Below are 20,220 nucleotides of genomic sequence, written 5' to 3'. Positions count from 1 at the left end.
CAAGAATCCTCAACCAAAAATTTGAATTTTGGATAAAGAAAGAAATTTTTAATCAAATTCAAGAGTTGTCAACCAAAAAGTCAAAGTTTCAACTAAAAAAGAGAAATAAAACTGTAAGATTAATTTTATACCGAAAAAGAACGAATTTGGAACAAAATTCAAGAATTCTCAACCAAAAAGTTTAATTTTCAACTAAAAAGGAATTTTTAAGCAAAAAGATTAAGTACTACCGAAAAGGAGGAATTTTCAATAAAATTCCAGAATTCTCAATCAAAGAGTAGAATTTTTAAGAAATAAATAAACCAATTTTTTAATTTTTAAGATAAAGTTTAACTTTAAAACTTAGTTGTTAAATCCTTAACCAAAATTTTGAATTTTTAACAAAAATGAATTTTTAATCAAATTCGAGAATTCTCAACCAAAAAGTTTAATTTTCAACTAAAAAAAGATTTATTTTCTAGAAAAAAAAGCGAATTTTTAACAAAATTCAAGGATTCTCAAACCAAAAGTTGAATTTTCATCTAAGAAAGATTCTGAATAAAATTGTTAACAAACAGATTACTTTTCTATTTAAAAAAAAACAACTAATTTTGGACAAAAATCGAAAATTCTCAACAGAAAAGTTTAATTTTAAACTAAAAATGAAAAATTTTTGAACAAAAAGATTGATTCGCTACCAAAAAAGACGAATTTTTAATCAAGTTCAAGAATTCTCAACCAAAAAGTTGAACATTTGATAAAGAAAGAAAAATATATATTTGTTTTATTTCTATGAAAGCAATTTAATTTAACAATCTATTTGTTTAATTTTTAACAATAAAGATGAATTTTCAAAGAAAAAGAATAATTGGCTACAAAAAATACGAATTTTTAATCAAATTCAAGATATTTTGACGAAAAAGTTGAAGTTTCAACTAAAAAAGGTAAATAACATTTTTAGTAAAAATATTATTTTTAAACAAAAAGTTTATTTTCTAACAAAAAGATTAATTTTATACCAAAAAAGAACGAATTTTGAACAAATATCTAGAATTCTCAACTAAAAAGTTTATTTTTCAACTAAAAATCGGGAAAAATCTAAAAGTTTAATATACTTAAAACAATAGTTAATATTTTACTAAAGTAGTTGAATTTTGAACCGAAAAGGACGAATTTTTAACAAAGCAGTTGAATTTGCAACCAAAAAGGATGTCTTTTAAAAAAAAATTGATAAATTTTCAAGCAAATAATAAAATTTACAATTAAAAAAAATAATCTTCAGCTGAAAGTTTTTGCAAATTTGCAAATTCCATGAAAAAAAATAAATCCTAATTAATTAATTACACAGGCTATCAAGCGTGTAATGGAACGAAACTCGCTGAGTGAAGATGAAGCAAGACAACGAATTACTGTTCAACCCAGCAATGTGCAGCAGGTGAATGAAGCAAATGTAGTTGTTTCCACTTTATGGAGTCATGAAGTGACTCAAAAACAAGTACAAAAAGCATGGGATGAACTGAAAGCCTACCTCGATGAAACGTCTCAGAGTTAATAAATAAAAGGTTTGGGAAACATTTTTTATATTGATAATGGGGTTTTTTTTAATATTCACCTATCTGTCTATTAATTTTATCAACATATCTTTTTTTTAGTAACTTTGTAAGATTTTATTTTGTATTTTCTATTGGAAATTACTATTTTTACATTAATTTAGTAAAATATTGACTCTATCATGTAACTAAACGTGAAAAATATTTTTTTTTTTAAGTTTATTGTAAATTATTTATATACTGAATTCGAACTTTTAAAATATCTGATCTGCAACGAATTTATAAAATATAACAACGAGAAGAATGTTGAATAATATCGCATTTCAAAAAAGGGAATTTATTTATAGAAAGAATAGAATATCTAATTTTTTTAATGATAAGATTTTCCATTTTTCAGCTTGTGGATGTAATATATTTGTAAATAAATTGCTCATTATTCCTTAAAGCTTCAATTTTTATTTTTTATTTATAAGGCAAGGGTAAAAAGAGACGAAAATTTTTTATCTTACGAATATTTATAAATTTTTATTACGTAAGAATACTGTTGACAATGTTTATTTCTTCTTGGTCAGTAGTTTCTTGCAATTTTGTGAGAAGTGCGCTAATGTAAGCTTGAAAATCAATTTTTAGTTTGTTTCCATCTTCTTCCAGGTTGCAACTTATTTGAGACATCTTTGCAAAATTTGGCCCTACAAAAAATATAATTATTTATTGCTTTGAAATAGGAAATATAAAAACAGAAAATTGTAAATTCAGGGTGGACAATTTTTAAAATAATTAGTTGAATTATATTAAAATTTTTAATTATTTCAAAAGTTTTAAATCTTCTATATGTCTCTTAAAATAATTATCATTTTTCTTAAAATTAAAAAAAATTTAAACAAAATAGATCAACTTTCAACCAAAAAGATGGATTTTCAACTAAAAACATAATCCTTCAGCAAAAACATGATTTTTTAACAAAGCTAATAAATTTACAATTAAAATAAGAAAGAATGCAATATTTAAACATTTAATTAAAAAAAAAATAATTTTAAATTATTTTTAAAAAAATTCTACTAAATAGTTTATTTTTTCAGTAAATTATTGAACGTTCAAAGCAAAATAACGATTTTTCTATACAAAACATTTGAATTATCAAATCGAAAATATAAAATTTTGATAAAGAAGTTAATTTTTATGTTCAAAAATACGAATTTTCAACGAAATGAAAGAACTCTCAACCCAAAGGTTGAATTTTCAACTAAACTAGATTAACTTTCAACAAGAAAACAACAAAATTTCAATCATAAAGTTGCATTTTAAACTAAAAAAGAAAAATTTTCAAACAAAAAGATTTATTCGCTATAAAAATAGACGAATTTTTAATAAAATTCAAGAATTCTCAACAAAAAAGTTGAATTTTTTAAAAAGACATAAACAATTCTTTTCAATTAAAAAAAAGTTGAACTTGAAAATCTAGTTAAATTCTTAACCAAAAATTTGAATTTTTAACAAAAAGGTTTATTTTCTATCGAAAAAAACGAATTTTTAACCAAATTCGAGAATTCTCAATCAAAAAGTTTAATTTTCAACTAAAAAAGATGAATGAGATTTGGAACAAAAAGATTAATTTTCTATTTAAAAAAAAACTAATTATGAATAATATTCGAGAATTCTGAACCAAAAAGTTTAAATTTTAACTAAAAGAGGATAATTGTTCAACAAAAAGATTAATTTACTGCCATAAAAGACGAATTTTTAATCAAATTCAGGAGTTCTCAACCAAAAAATTGAATTTCAAACTAGAAAAAGAAAACATTTTAAACAAAAAGATTAATTTTAAACTAAAAAAGAAAAAAAATAAACAAAAAGATTGATTTACTACCAAAAAAGACGAATTTTCAATAAAATTCAAGAATTCTCAACCAAAGAAAATTGATCTTTTTTAATTGAAACTTCAACTTTTTGAAGTTTCAACTAAAAAAGACAAATGAAATTTTTAACAAAAAGATTAATTTTATACCGAAAGAGAACGACTTTTTAACAAAAAAACAAAACCGAAAAAAACAACAAAATTCAAGTATTCTCAAACAAAAAATTGAATGTTCAAACTAGAAAAGATTAATAAAATTTTAAACTAAAAGATAAATAATCTTTTAGTTTAAAATTTTATTAATCTTTTCTAGTTTGAAAATTCAATTTTTTGTTTCAGAATACTTGAATTTTGTTGTTTTTTTCGGTAAAAAAGTAATCTTTTTTAGTTGAAAACTAAACTATTTGGTTGAGAATTCTAAAGTTTTGTTAAAAAGTCGTTCTTTTCCGGTTGAATTTTTAACTAAAAAAAGATGAATTTTTACACAAAAAAATCAATTTTAATATAAAAAAAAAATATTTCATACAAAAAGATTGATTTACTACAAAAAAAAGATGGATTTTTAATAAAATTTAAGAATCCTTAACAATAAAGGTGAATTCTTAAACAAAAAGATTAATTTACTACCAAAAAATACGAATTTTTAATTAAATTCAAGATTTCTCAACCAGAAAGTAAAAGTTTCAACTAAAAAAGATAAATACAATTTTTAACAAAAAGTTTAATTTTATACTGAAAAAGAAGGAATTTTGAACAAAATTCAAGAATTCTCTACCAAAAAGTTTAATTTTCAAATAAAAAAGGTGAATTTTTAAACAAAAAGATTAAGTACTACCGAAAAAGAGGAATTTTCAATAAAATTCAAGAATTCTCAACCAAAGAGTTGAATTTTTTAAAAAGAAATAAATATTTTAATTTTTAAGAAAAAATTTAACTTTAAAACCTTAATGTTAAATTCTTAACCAAAAATTTTAATTTTTGACAAAAAGATTTATTTTCTTTCGAAAAAAACCGAATTTTTAACAAAATTTGAGAATTCTCAACCCAAAAATTTAGTTTTTGACTTATTAAAGATTGTGAATAAAATTTTCATCCAATTTTTCTGAATTTTTTTGTATAAATAACAATTAAACACTTATTATTTGTAGAACAATTTTTTTAAAATTGTGAAAGGATTAAAAAAAAATAAAAACATTTTCTTATATTACTAAGACAATTTAAAATGATTTTTTATTTTTCGAAATTAATTGAAATTTGAACTATATTATAATTATATATTTGAAAAAAATAAAAATTGAAAATAAAAATAATTCAACTTCTAATATGAAAATTTTTCAATTGAAAAAATTATTTATTCTTCTAAGTTTTAAGGTTTTTGGCCGAAAATTGGATAAAATACTATAATTTTAAAAAATTTTAATTTATTGTTTAATTATTTGATTTAGAACGTTGAAAATGATAATGTGGATTTATGTTTTTGGAACTAAAACTGAATCTCTGGACTCTACAGTTTATAAAAGTTAAAAATTCTAAATTTTGTAGTTTAAATGTAATTAATTTAAGAAAGAAAATAATATTTGTTTAATTCTTAAGAAAGAATTTTAACCTTAAAATCTATTTTTTTAATTTTTAACAATAAAGATGAATTTTTAAACAAAAAGAATAATTTGCTACCAAAAAATACGAATTTTTAATCAAATTCAAGAGTTCGTTTTATAGGTGTAAGTATTTGAACACAAAATTTAACAAAAATTTTTTTTTTTTAATTTTATTTTAATTTTTAAGCAAGCGTTTTAACTTTAAAGTCTAGTAGTTAAATTTTTAACAATAAAGATGAATTTTTAAACAAGAAGAATAATTTACTATCAAAAAATACGATTTTTTTAATCAAATAAGTTCGTTTTATAGATGTAAGCATTTGAATACAAAAATGTTTAATTAAAAGAACTTAAGCTTAAATTTTTAAAGTTTAAAATTTTAAAGTTTCAACCGGAAAATGGCCAGGAATTTTTTTCCTCGATTAAAGCGACCACCCTGAAATTAAAGAAAATGGATTTTTTAACCAAAAAGATTAAATTTCGACCAAGAAGATGATTTTTTACCAAAAAATATGAAGTTTCTAATAAAAAAAATATAAATTTTCATTAGAAAATCAACAAGAAGAGACACGAATTTTTAAGAAAACAATTCAATTTCCAAGCAAATAAATGAATTTCTAACTAAAATTATTAATCTTCAGCCAAAAAAGAAAATAATTTTGTACCACAAAAAAACTTATTCCGAACCAAAAAGATTAAATTGCTGCTGAAAAATAAGAATTTTCAACAAAGTACGTGAATTTTTAACCAAATATGTTATGATTCTGATAAAAGAAGATATATTTTTAATAAAAAATCGAATACTTACATTTTCTGTTAAAAAAATATTTATTTTCAAACAAAAAAGTACAAATTTTTAACAAAATAATTCAATTTTCAACCAATGAGATGAATTTTCTACCAAAAAAGTTAATAAAAAAATCTCGATTTACAATTAAAACTTTTAACCAAAAAAATGTATATCATACCAAAATAGATGCGTTTTTATGCAAATAAAATATTAATTTTTTACCAATATGCGAAATTGTCTACCAAAAAGATAAATTTTTAATAAAAAATGGAATAGTTGAATTATTAGTTGAAAAAAATAATTTTTTACACCAAAAAAACTAAATTATAATAAAATAGTTCAAATCTCAACCAAAGGAGATGTATTTTCAACAAAAAGAAGATATGAAATTATTTTACTGGAGCAGCTCTTGAGCATAAAGATTGGAATTTTAATGTTCTAACTACTTTTCTAAATTTCAAATTTAATTATGCAACTTTTTTTCCTAATAAAATAAGTTGTACATTTTTTAATTTTTGAAATATTTAGAAAAAAACTGTTTTTTATCTGAATAAAATATTTCGCCTTTTTTCGGAACTTTTTTGATATTTTTAAGTAAAAATAAAAATAAATTTTTTGGTTCGAAATTAATTTTTGTCACTAGCAATTTAATTATTCCAGTTTTTCTACAAAATTGATCTTTTTTATTGAAAATTTATCTATTTGGTTGAATATTTATTCTGTTAAAAACTTGTCTTCTTTTTTAGAAAACTAATCCTCATGGTTGAAAATTTGAGTCTCTGGTTACAAATGTGTGGTTGAAAATATATCCACTTTAGTCGAGGATTCAAGTATGGATGTTGAAAATTCGTTTTTTTTTAATTAATTTTCTTAGTTAAAATTTATCTATTTTGTTGAAACTTCAACTTTTTTGTACAAGAGTTTTTTTACTAAAGATTATTTTTTTAATGAAAATTAATAATTTTGGTTCAAAATCTAATTATTTCGTTAAAAATTCAATTATTTTGTAGGAATCTTGTCTTTTCGGCTCGAAAATTCAATATTTTGGATGACATTTTTTTTATTGAATAAACAATCTTTCGTGTTTGAAAATTGAACTTTTGTTGAGGATTTATCAATTTAGGTTAAAAAATTATTTATTTGGTTGGAAATTTTATTATTTATATTTTTTAGCTGAAAATTCACGTATTTTAATAAAAAATTGAAGATTTAACTATTGCTTTTTAGGTTGAAAACTTATTTTTTTCAAAACGAAATTAAATTATTTCGATGAATACTCACATTTTAGAGTTAAAAATTTAAATTTGTTGTAGAAAATTCAACTGTTTTGTAGATAAAAATTTTGTATTGAAAATTATTTTTAAAATAAAAATTAATCTGTTTGGTTAAAAATTCAATATTTTAGATGAATTTTTTTTCTTTATGGAATGAAAAAGACTTTCGTGTTTGAAAATTCTTTTTTTTTATTTGAAAATTTTGGTTGAAAATTAGTTTTTTTAACTGACGATTTAATTATTCCAGTTTTTTAATAGAAAACCAATCTTCTTGGTTAAAAATTTAACTACGTGGATAAAAAAATTTTTTCTTGAAAGCCGTCTTCATCCTTTTTGGTTGAAACTTAATCTGTTTTGATGAAAGTTAAACTACTTTCTAAATGGTTCATTTTTTGATAGAAAGATATACGGACGGAAGAATATTTTTTGTATGAAAATTAGTATTTTTGGTTGAAAAATCAATTATTTCGTTAAAAATTCAACTATTTTGGCAAAATCTTGCCTTCGGCTTGAAAATGCAATATTTTCAATGAAATTTTTTTTCTTTATTGAATAAAAAATCTTTCGTGGTTAAAAATGCAATTCGTGTTGATAACTCATCAGTTTAGTTAAAAAAATCAGTTACTTGGTTGAAAATTTAATTATTTTTCATTTTGAGCTGAAATTATACGTATTTTTATAAAAAATCATACCTTTTTAAAGAAAATTAATCCTCTAATCGAAGTCGAAAAATCATTATATCGGTGGAATTACATTCTTAAAAACTTTTATTTAACTATAGATTTATAATTGTCCAATAAGATTGGAGTTTTGTTTGAAAATTGATCTTTTTAGCTAAAAATTCCATTATTTGGATAAATATTCACATATTTTGTTAAAAATTCGAGTTTTTTCTAGAAAATTAATTCTCTTGATTGAAAATTTAACTGTTTGTTTGAAAATTAATGTATTTTATCTGTTTTATTAAAGGATTCAAGTATTTCGTTAAATATATATATATATATATTTTATTCAAATATCTTATTTCAAATTAAAATCTTCTTTTATTGTAATATCAGACATTACATTTTTTGTTGAAAATCATCTTTTTAGGTAGAAGATTCATGATTTTTATTAAAAATCATTTCTTTGGTTAGAAAATTATCAATTTTGTTGATAATTCTTTTTTTTCTTGGTTAAAAATGAATTTTTAACTGAAAATTTAACTATTGCTTTTTAAATTGAAATGTTTTAAAAATGAAATTAAATTATTTCGATGAAAACTCACATTTTAGAGTTGAAAATTTGAATGTTTTGTAAAAAATTCAACGGTTTTGTAGAAAAACATTTTGTATTGAAAATTATTTTTTAAATTAAAATTAATCTGTTTGGTTAAAAATTCAATATGAAAAGGACTTTCATGTTTGAAAATTCTTTTTTTTTATTATTTGAAAATTTATCTCTTTTGGTAGAAATGTTATTTTTTTAAATTAAAAATGCGATTGGTGGTTGAAAAGTAGCTTTTGAATTATTTACAAGAAAAACTGTTTTTTATCTAAATAAAATATTTCACCTTTTTTCAATTGAACTCGCTTTGGTTGAAATGGAACTATTTTCTTGAAAATTCGTTTTCCTTTTTTGGTTAAAAATTATTTTTTTAACTGACAATTTAATTATTCCAGTTTTTGTTGAAAATTGTTTTTTTTTTTGTGGAAAATTTATCCTTTTAGATAGAAAATCAATCTATTTTGATGAAAGTTGAACTAATTTCTGTATGGTTCATTTTTTGATGCAAATATTTATTTTTCAGGTAAAAATTTATGAAAATTGAACTGCGTTTATGAAAATTCTTTTTTTTTTTAATTAATTTTCTTAGGTAAAATTTATCTATTTCGTTGAAACTTCAACTGGTTTGTACACCATTTTTTTCCTGAAGATTTATTTTTTATGAAAATTAATATTTTTGTTTAAAAATTCAACTAATTTGGAGAGATCTTGTATTTTCGGCTTGAAAATTCACAATTTTGAAGAACATTTTTTTTTCTTCATTGAATAGAAATCTTTATTTAATCATATAATCTATATTATATAAATAGAAATTCAACTCTTGTTGATAATTCATCAATTTAGATCAAGAAATCATTTATTTGGTTAAAAATTTAACTATTTATCTTTTTGAGCTGAAAATTCAAGTATTTTGATAGAAATTATACTTTCTTTTAAAGAAATTACGTTCTTCAAAATTTTTTTTTTCACTATAGATTCACAATTTTCCAAAATTTAACTATTTCGAAGGTAATTAGTTTTTTTCTTGATTAATCATTATTCTTTTTAACTGAAAATTTAATTATTCTAGTTTTTTTTAATGTACCTTTTTAGCTTTTTTAGCTATTCAATTGTTTGTATAAAAATACACATAGTTTGTTAAAAATTCAAATTGTTGGTAGAAAATTAATCCTCTTGATTGAAAATGTAACTGTTTGTTTGAAAATTAATATATTTCATCTATTTAATTAAAGGATTCAAGTATTTCGTTAAAAATTTGTATTTTTGTCCAATTCAAATATTTCTTATTTTAAATTAAAATCTTATTTTGTTGTAATATTTTTAGATAGAAAATTCCCTTTATTTCTTTAAAACTTTTTTTTATAGTTTTAGATTCATAATTTTAATAGAAGATTCATGATATTAGCTAAAAATCATCTCTTAGGTTAAAAAATTACCAATTTTGATGATAATTCGTTTTTTTTTGTTAAAGATAAATTTTTAACTAAAAATTTAACTATTGCATTTTAGTTTGAAAATTTATTTTTTTTAGACGAAATTAAATTATTTTGATGAAAACTCACATTTTCGAGTTAAAAATTTGAATTTTTTGTAGAAAATTCAACTGTTTTGTAGAAAAAAATTTTATATTAAAAATTATTTTTTTAAATTAAAATAAATTTGTTTGGTTAAAAATTCAATATTTTGGATGACATTTTTTTCTTTTTGGAATGAAAAAGGCTTCCGCGTTTGAAAATTCTTTTTTTTTTCAATTTGAAAATTCATTTCTTCTGGTATAAATGTCATATTTTTTTTGTTAAAAATGCAACTAGTGGTTAAAAATGAATCCATTTTGATTGAGGAATCAACTATTTTGTTGAAAAGTTGGTCTTTTTTTTAATTTAGAAGAAAATTATTTCCGCGGTTGAAATATCAACTATTACATTTTTTCAATTAATCTTTTTGGCTTAAAATTTCTACTGCTTGGTTAAAATTTAATCTAATTTGGTAATTTATAAGAAACAATAATGACTCAAATTCCCGAAAAAATTCAAATCTCTAAAAATTACTTAAAATAGGGGGCTCTGTTAATAACACTTCCTAATTAATATAATATCGATAAACTTACACAATTTTTTCGGCATTTCAGAACTATTTTCTGGGTCATAGTACAAGAGAAGACAACTTTTAGGTCCAAGTTTGGTTTGATTGACGAAATATTCGTAAAACTGTTCCATTTCACGAGATTTATCTTGTGATTTTGGACCATGGACAAATATAACGCCTTTTACATCTTTTTTCATTGCTGGCCAACAATTTTTGAACCTAAAATTTGTTTGTTTTTGCTTATTTTCACCTAGGAGTTTTGTTTTTGGGCAGAAAAGAGTTAATAATTTATTTTTATTTACTTAGAGTCACCACTACAGTCCCATAATTCAATATCAGCCTTGTGAACTTTATTTTTGACGGTGATATTTTTTGCCTCAAATTCTAATATTCGTACGCCTTGTGTTGGATCATATTCGTAAGGAATTTCGGTCGCTTCGGCGAGAAAATTTGATATCGTAGTTTTTCCAACCTATTGCAAAAATAGGTAATTTGTATGGAAATACAAAAACTAAAAATTTTATTTTATTTGGGTAATGTCTCAAAAGATTCAGAGAAATTTGACTGAAAAAATTATGTTTTATTCTACTCTTGAACTAATAAATAGTATAAACAAATATTAATAAAATTCCAAAATTATAAAATTCCCTGCAGAAAATTTAATTATAAAATATCCAAAATAGAAGATTCCTGAATTTAAGAAAATAGTTTTTTTGATGATAAAATTAATTAAATTATTAGAATTAATATTATATTTAAATTAGAATTTTTGTATTAATAAAAAAAGTAATTGTTTATATTGGGGAATTTTCAAATTCGATAATATTATAAACTGTCGGGAACTTTATTATTCAAAAATATTCCAATTTGGGAATTTTTTCATTTATACTTTTTTAAAATATTCAATATTTAAATACTAAATTAAAAAAATTTAAATGCAACTTAAACCCCTTTAAAACAAAAAAAGGTCAAGGAAATTTAAAATATCGAACTCTAAAGCTAAACATTTGTCCATTTGAAGTAATAAAAAGTGAGTTGTAAATTAAAGCACTCAAAGTGGAATTCTTGAATTTTAAAGTATTGAAATTTCAATTCAAAATTTTGAAACATATACATGTTGTTTTACATTTTTTCAAATTTAAAATTATTTGTTAAATTTTTTCATAACTTCTAAACATCTTTTTAAATGATTAAAATTGTGTCTAATATTTTTCCCACGAATTTTTTTAAAATCCTACTAAATTAAAAAAATTTCCTTCAAATCTTCCACTTTTAATTTTTCTAATTTTGTAAATCTTTTCAAACATTCTCTTAAAACAAAATTTTCAAAATAAAAAATCATTTTCAATTTTCTAAGGAAATTTTTTTTATTCTTCTGAAACCTTTCAAAATCCTTAAAACGATTCTAGATTTTTTGTTCGAAATCTAAAAAAATCTACATTTCTTTTAAATTACATCGTGGGTTATTTGCACCGAAATTTAAATTATTTGGAATAATTTCAAATTTTAAATTAATTTGGAATTTTTTTTTAAACTTCTAAATATCTCTTTAAGTTGCTCAAATTTTGTTTAAGAATAATAGGTGTTCAATTGTTACATATGCATAGAAATTCAATAATTTAAATTACAAAATAATTTTTGTTATTCTAACGTTCGAAGTTTAGTTTTTGTTTTTTTGAATAATTAATTCATTAATTACTGATTCTAATTGAAGAGTCTGATATTTTTAAATATTAAGTAATTGTTCTTTTTTATAATTAAACATTTTCAAATTGAATGGTTTAGAAATTGATTTAAAATTTATCAACTAAAATGTTTTTTGCCAAAAATCTTCGATTTCAAACGCTTCTAATTTTTTTAATCTTTAAAACTGCATTTATAAAATCTTTAAATTAAAATATACGCTTAAAAATTAAACTCTAAAATGTAAATCTTTAAAAGTGAAATATTTTCGAATTACGCATTCTAAACTGAATGATATAATAATTGAACAAGATAAAAATTCAAATAATTATTTTTAAAAACATTTGAAATCAAATTTGGACAGATTTTTTTCCTAAAAATTTGTAAAATTCACGGTAAAAAATAATTAAGTCACTGTAATTTCCCGGTTTCATAAAATTTCCGATCATTTCCCGATAAACGAACTTAAGAACCCTTCCTATACAACAAATGTATGAAACTTCCAACTGTTTCTTCTATTTTTCCAAATCATGAATTTCTAAAAATGATAAAAAAAGATTATTTTCAAAATATTGGAAATTTAATTGTTTCAAAATGCAATCTCACCCCGACAGGACCTAAGACAAGAAGTTTCAGCGCTTGCATATTTCCATGAATTTCAGACTACTGTTTTATTTGTATACCGGTTGCCATGACAATATAGATTCAGACTAGATTACTTTCGTCTTGAAAATTCAACAATTTGGTCGAAACTTAACTATTATGTCGAAAGTTGAATTATATTTAATTGTAAATAAATTTTTTAACAAAGTTTACTTTCTTAACAATTTATCTTTTCAGTTGAAGATTCATCAATTTAGTTAAAAAATAATTTATTTGGTTGCATATTTAACTATCTTTTTTATTAGAAAATGCATGTATTTTACCAAAAAAGATCAATAAAAAAAACAATTTCCAACAACAAATGGAATGGTCACATTGTTAGTTTAAAAAAATTAATTCTCCACCAAAAAAAAACAACAAATTTTCAACAAAAGAGTTCAACCAAAAGTGTGATTTTTGAACCCAAAAAATTATTTTATAAATATGGAATAATTAATTTTTGGATGTTATCTGAGCTAGATAAATTATTCCTTTTCGTTCAAAAATAAACTATTTGTTTGTATCTTTATGTTCTTTGTTAGAAATTAATTTTTTTTTTGGTCAAAATCAAATTTTATGATTTAAAATTTTAATCTTTTTTGGTTGAAATATCAACTATTTCATTTTTCGTTGAAAATTCAAGTTGTCGGTGGAACTTTTTCCTTCAAAATTAATTTTTTTAGTTATAGATGCCTAATTTTAGTATGAGATTCGTAAGTTTAATTAAAAAATCATTTCTTTAGTTAAAAATGTACCAATTTGGTTAATAATTCGTTTTTCTATTAGTTAAAGTTGAATTTTTTAACTGAAAAATTAACTGCTCCATTTTAGCTGGAAAATATATATTTTTTAACCGAAAATTCATTTCTTTGAATGAAAATTAACGGAATTTGTTAAAAATTCGAATTTTTGGTAGAAAAGCTATCATCTAGGTTGAAAGTTTCACTACTTCGTGAAAAAATCATGTATTTTGTAAAAATTCGTCTCTTGGTCGAGAGATAAATTTTTTCGTTAAAAATTCAACTTTTTTCAATATTAATCTGCTTTAATTGAGGATTTAAGTATTTTGTTAAAAATTAATATTTTTGGGTGAAATATCAGATATTAACTTTTTTGTTGAAAAATCATTTTTTTTCGTTTGAAAATTAAACTTATCGGTGTAACTACTTTCTTAAAATTTTTTTTTTTTCATTGATAATTCATGCAATTTGTTGAAATATTCGACTTTTTCGATAAAAATGTTGAAATAATTCAAGGAAATTCAGAATGTTTTTCTGCTGATCAACTCTGAAATCTAAAAAAACTATTGATTAAACTTGAAAAAGGGCGTCTCTAAAGTATATGAATTTGAATATTATTTCAATCAATTGTTTATTTTATCTACTTATGCTAAAAATTCAGTGAAAAAGATCAATTTTCAAATAACTAGCTGAGTTTTGAACTAAAAAAAAATTAGATTTCGACCAAAAATGGAATAGTTAAATTTTCAGTTAAAAACATTATTTATTCCACACAAAAGAACAAATTTATTTGAAAAAAATTTTAACTTTTAAGCAAGAACTTTTGTTTCCGAACCAAAAAAATGAATTAATGAATAAAATTATCAACATTTAATAATTGCAATACTTGAATTTTCAAGCAAGAAAATTAATTTTCAAACAAGTTGATTGATTTTCTACAAAAGACGATTTTTCAAACAAAAATTAATTTTTAACAAAAAAGTTAAATTTTTAAATTAAAAATACCAATTTTCAACGTAATATTTGAATTTTCTACGAAACTAATAAATTTCAAACTAAAATAGTTTTATTTTAAATTAAATTGATGAATATTCAACTGGAATATTGAAACTTTTCACCACAAAGATAAATTTTCTATCACAAAAACGATTTTTCAACCAATTATAAAGAGAAATTTCAATCAAATAGTTAAATTTTAAACTGAAAAAGATGAATTTTCATTTGAAATAATCAATCTTTAATTGGAACAGTTGAATTTTTAATGAAAAAGATGAATTTTCAAAAAAGGAGATTAATTCCTACCAAAAAAGTCAAAACTTTCAACTGAAAAATATTTTTCCAACAAATATTTAATATATATATATATATATTTCCATCCAGTAAAAAATTTTATTTTCTACCACAAAAAATACAACTTAAAGAACGAAAAAATAATGTTTAAAAAAAGTTACTCTGAACCAAGCAATTCAATCTTCATTCAAAAAGGATTAACCCACAAAAAATGTATTAATTGATATTTTAATCAAAGATTGAAATTTTTAATAACAAAATAATAAAATACAACAAACAAAAAAAAAAGAGTTTTCAACTAAATACCTGAATTTTGAACCATAAACTTGCATTTTCAATTAAAACAGATTCATTTTCAACTAAAAAAAGAATAGTTGACTACTTTTACAAATGAAGAATCATAGTTGAGGGTGGTGATTCGGGGGACGATTTCAAATTCCGAGTCAATTCCCGGTCGCACATCAGAGAAAAATAATTGCAAAATAAATGAATTTTCAAAAAAATTATAAATATTTAAATGAAATACTCGAATTTTTAACAATAAGATTAACTTTCTAACAAAAAATACAATTTTTGAACACAAAAAATGCATTTTTTAACGTACAGGTTGAATCTTGAAATAAAAAAAATCAACTTTCATTCAAAAAATGGAATAATTACATTTTTAGTTAGTAAAAATTCATTTTTAACGGAACTCATGAATTTTCAATCAAAGATGTGAATCTTCAACTTGAGTAATAAAATTTTCAAACAAATAGTCATTCTTAGTGGAAAAAATGTTTCAACTAATATAATAAAGATTTAACTGGAAGACATTAATTTTTAACCGACAAAAATAAATTTTCGACCAGATTTACTTCCAAAGAAAAAAAATCATTTTCAATATTTGAGTCAATAAGTTAAATTTCTAGTTAAAGAAATTACATTTTAAAGAAACTAACTTTAAAAAATAGTTACATTTTCAAAGTAATTAAATTTCAAATAAAATAATAAATCTTTGACTAGAAATGAAAATGAAATAATTTAATTCTTGTCGGAAAAGATGAATTTTTAATAAGTTGAAATAATTTTTTTAAAGGGTTTAACTTTTAACCAAATTTTATTTCCTACTTAAAACATGAATTTTCAACTAAAATGGTAAATATTTAACTAGAATACATTAATTTTTAACCGTCAAGCATAATTTTTAGACCAGATTTATTTTTAAAGAAAATAGTAACCAAAATAATAAATATTTAACTGGAATACTTATAATTTTATATTAAAAAATCGATTTTTTGAAGAAATTTCATTTTCAACCTAACTGATAAATAAAAATAAAAATAAACTTTCAACCAAAAATGGAATAGGTAAATTTTCAATTAAAATTGTGCATCTTCAATAAAAAAAAAAGAATTTTTTCTGAAATGAGTTAAATTTTCAACTAAGTAATTAAATTTTCAAAGAAGTAAATGAATCTGTAATCTAATAAATACACTTATTTGTGAAACTCTTGAATTTTAAACTTCGAAAATCGAAGTATAAAATTTGTTTCATTCAACAATTTTGTATTCAAATGCAACTAACACTTTTCAACTGCACAATTCTAAAGTAAATACAGTTAAACTGCCAAATTACAAATTTTGAACTTTTATCAATTGTAGAGTTTAAAGATTCAGTTCTAAGAATATAAATCCACGTTATAATTTTTGATGGGGACGGCTGAAAAATCCCGAAAAATAAAATTCCCGAATAATAAAATTGCCGAAAAATAAAAATACCGAATTGGAAAATTCCCGAAAATTGTAATCGTTTAAATTCGGATATTTTATAATTCGTCAAATTTCTACCGGGTATTTCACTATTCGTGAATTTTCCATTTCGTTAATATTATTAAATGTCGGAAATTTTATTATGCGGGAATTTTTTAATTCGGTATTCTTCTTTTATCGGAAATTTTATTATTCGCGAATTTTAATTTTCAAGAATTTTCCAATTCGATATTTTTATTTTTCGGGAGTTTTATTATTCGGGAATTGTATTTTTTAGGATTTTCAGCCGTCCCTTTTAATGCCCTAAATTGAAGAATCCATCACTATATTTAAAAATATTTAAAATTATATCATTTTAAGCAATTAAAAATTCTAATTCCAGCTCAGAATTGGTTAAAAATTGAAAATTCCCTATTTAAACCCGGAATTTTAATTCTTTTCGAAAATTACCTGTTTAAATCCAGAATTTTAATTCTTTTCGAAAATTTTCCATTTCATCTAATTTTAAGAATAACAACTTTTTGGAAAAATTCCCTGATCCAATTTATAATTTAATTTTTTTCGAAAATACCTCGTTGCAACACAGAACAATAATTTTGTTGGAAAAATTCAATTTTCCATTGATAATTGTTATTCTCCTGGATAAATTCCAGTTCCAACTCAGAAGTTTTTTGAAAATTCCTTCTTCAAATCTGGAATTTGAATGCTTTTGGAAAATTTTCCGTTTCCAAAAAGAATTCAAATTTTTGTAAAATTCCCTGCTCCAATTTATAATTTTTCTCGAAAATATCCCGTTTCAAATTAAAATCAGAATTCATTCTAATAAAAAAATCCCTGTTACGGCTCGAAATTTATATAGATTTTAACATTCCCTGTTCCAAGAATTCCCGGTTATTATTCGGAATAAATTCTAATTCCAAATATACATTTGTAAAAGATTGAAAATTCTCCGTTTATATTATGTTCAATTATTTTAATTTTAAATAGTTTTAAAATCCTTAAAATGCTTCGAAATTCAATTCCAAAATCTTTAAACGTCTACATGTTGTTTCGAATTTTTTCAAATTCAGAAATATTATTAAATGTTTTTCACAACTTCAAAATATTTCATCTTACTTGATTTTTTCTAAGAACAATATGTGCTCAATTTTTATTTATACATTAAAATGTAAGAAGTTGACTTACAAATTAATTTTTTTTAAATAGAACAATTAAAATTGTAATTTTTTAAAGTTTAACCTTTTTCTTCCGTTTTGCGTATTTTATTTATAATTACTTTTTTTAAATGTACAGTCAGATATTTTTAAATATTAATTAATTGTTCTTTTTTTTAATTGAAAAATTTTTAATTACGTGCTGTGAAAATGGAATATTTTAGACCTGAAATTTAATAAAAGCCTTTAATTATAAATACCTTATTTAAAAGTTATTTTAAAATGAAATCAGGGTGGCAGTTTTAATCAAAGAAAAAAATTCCCGGTTCGCAAATATTTTTCACGGCCAATAAAATTTAAAAAAATTAAACTATATTCTAAATATTTTTCCAAATAAAGTAATAAACAACATTTTCAATAGTCTCAATCAAAAAATTAACTTTAAAAACTACAATATTTTAAGTAATTTTAAGCTAAACACATTAAAGATTGAAAAATAATTTTTTAACTTAACAATCCTTAAACTAGAAGTTAAATAATTTTCAGTTTAAATAGTCTAGGCATCCTTTAAAAGCATACAAATTTTATTTCAAAGTCTTGAGAAATCTAGAACTTGTTTTAAATTTTTCCAAATTCAAAATAATGTTTCAATTTTTTTCCCGAACTTTCAAATATATTCAAAATGAATTTAATTTTTTCTATGACTTTTAGAAAATCCTGCAAATTAAAAAAAAATTGAGTTTATAAATAACAATAGAACACTTATTATTTGTAAAAAAATTAAGAGTAATTTTAAGAGATATTTAGAAGTTTTAAAAAGATTCGAATTAAATTTATAACTTTAATAATTTCAAATACAGCCGAATTTAAAATAACATTTAGATTTTTGCAGATTTCAAACAAAAAATGGAGCATTTTTTTAAGAATTGTGAGACTTCAAACGAAAAAAGAGTTTCTTGAAATGCTTAGGAAAATTGAAAATGATTTTTCACTTTGAAAAATTATTGTAACAGAAAGTTTAAGATTTTAAGAGATTTAAAAAAATATCAAAGAACGTGGAAGATTTTAAGGGTTTTTTTTTTAATTTGCATGATTTTCAAAAATTGTAGGAAAAGTTCGATTAATTTTAAAATATATTTAGAAGTTCTGAAAAAAAATGTTAACACACTTCGTTTACATTACTTGCAATAATTTCAATTTTTTAATTAATTTTGAATCTTTTCAAAACTTCTGCATATCTCTTAAAATTACTCAAATTTTTTCTACGGAGTGTCAAAATTTAACAATTTTTTACCAGACATAAAACGCGTTAATATTTTTAAATTTCTTAAACTTTAACAGCAAATTTTAATGTGTTTTCTTCCAAGATGGCGGACAAAATGCAAAAATTTCCCAAAAACTGTTTTCTTCCATCGTCGTTGTTTTTCTCAAAAACTCAAAAGTTTAAAAAAAAACTTCCATAGATTAAAAATGTTTTGAAATTAACCATAGAACACTATGAACTTTTTTCACATTTTGTAGAAAAAATGTTGGACTTTTCAAAAATTACAAAAAATCTGAAAAAATTCAAAAATATTCTTTGACTAATTCTAAGACATTTTTATTCTTGGAAAAATTTGTACGTTTTTGAGAAAAACAAAGATGATGGAAAAAAAAAAACAGTTTCTGGAACATTTTTGCATTTTGTCCGCCATATAGGAAGAAAAAACATACATAACAATTTTGTGTTAAAGTTTAGGAATTTTATGCACCGATGGTTGAAGAAATTTTAAGATATCAAAGCGTTTTATGCCTAAAAAAATTATAAAAATAAAAAATCAAACATTTTTCGCTATTTTTGCATACAAAAACCGCCATATTGAATTTTCAAGTCCAAATATTCGAATTTTGACCACGGATTCGAATTTAGCTTATCCAAAAACATAAGGAACAGTACTTTTGATCTATTTGTTTTGTTATACAATAAATTTTGCGGTCAGATTCATGTTATAAAATTGATAGCTTTGGTCGTTAAAGGGTTAAGAAATTTCAAATTAAATAATTTAGACTCTCAATAGTTTAAATTGAATAAAAAAACTTAAGTTATGACTATATTATTATGGATTTATTTTTAAGTTGAAAATAGTAAAACACACGTTTACATTTTTTAATAGCTGAAAAAATTAATAGAAACTTTGAATTAAAAATTTCAATTCTTATAAAGACTTTCGGATTGAAACAGTTACAATCTGGAAATCCTCAAATTTTGAACTTGGGCAAATTTTTCGTCTGAAAATTCGAAAAATTTCCGGTTTCCCGGTCCAGCGGCCACCCTGTTTCCAATTAAAAAAAAAAAACTTAATTTTTTAACCTTTAAAACTGCATTTTAAAATTCTTTAAATTAAAATAAGACTTGAAAATTAAAAATCTAAAATAGAATATTTTTAAAGCAAAAGATTTTCGAATTAAGTATTCTAAACGAAATTATATAATAATGTATAAAAATCACAATTTAACAAATTATTTTTAATAACTGTTGAAATCAAAGCCGGTCAAAAAATAAATTCACTTCCATTTCCCGGTC

The 20,220-nt window shown here is 21.6% G+C and overlaps 2 protein-coding genes across 4 annotated transcripts in view; one reads left to right on the top strand and one right to left on the bottom strand.

Moving 5' to 3' along the window:
- The window catches only part of LOC117178878 (bifunctional coenzyme A synthase), a 30,969-nt gene extending 29,249 nt beyond the window's left edge, over positions 1 to 1,720 (top strand). For all 3 annotated transcript variants that reach the window (XM_033370398.1, XM_033370397.1, XM_033370399.1), the window contains exon 5: positions 1,328 to 1,720. In XM_033370398.1, coding sequence (XP_033226289.1) covers positions 1,328 to 1,531 — 204 coding nt within the window. In that variant the 3' untranslated portion in view covers positions 1,532 to 1,720. The remainder of the gene's footprint in view (positions 1 to 1,327) is intronic.
- A 305-nt stretch (positions 1,721 to 2,025) lies between these two features.
- On the bottom strand, positions 2,026 to 12,727 carry LOC117178868 (intraflagellar transport protein 22 homolog). Its single transcript, XM_033370381.1, has 4 exons — positions 12,687 to 12,727; positions 10,700 to 10,869; positions 10,420 to 10,616; positions 2,026 to 2,218 (listed from the first exon to the last, which is right to left on the bottom strand). The coding sequence occupies exons 1-4, from the start codon at positions 12,723 to 12,725 to the stop codon at positions 2,058 to 2,060; spliced, it is 567 nt and encodes a 188-aa protein (XP_033226272.1). The 5' UTR covers positions 12,726 to 12,727; the 3' UTR covers positions 2,026 to 2,057.
- Positions 12,728 to 20,220: the final 7,493 nt, after the last annotated feature.

Source organism: Belonocnema kinseyi, chromosome 8, assembly GCF_010883055.1.
Source record: "Belonocnema kinseyi isolate 2016_QV_RU_SX_M_011 chromosome 8, B_treatae_v1, whole genome shotgun sequence".
Taxonomy (NCBI): domain Eukaryota; kingdom Metazoa; phylum Arthropoda; class Insecta; order Hymenoptera; family Cynipidae; genus Belonocnema; species Belonocnema kinseyi.
This window is presented reverse-complemented; position numbering and strand designations above follow the sequence as displayed.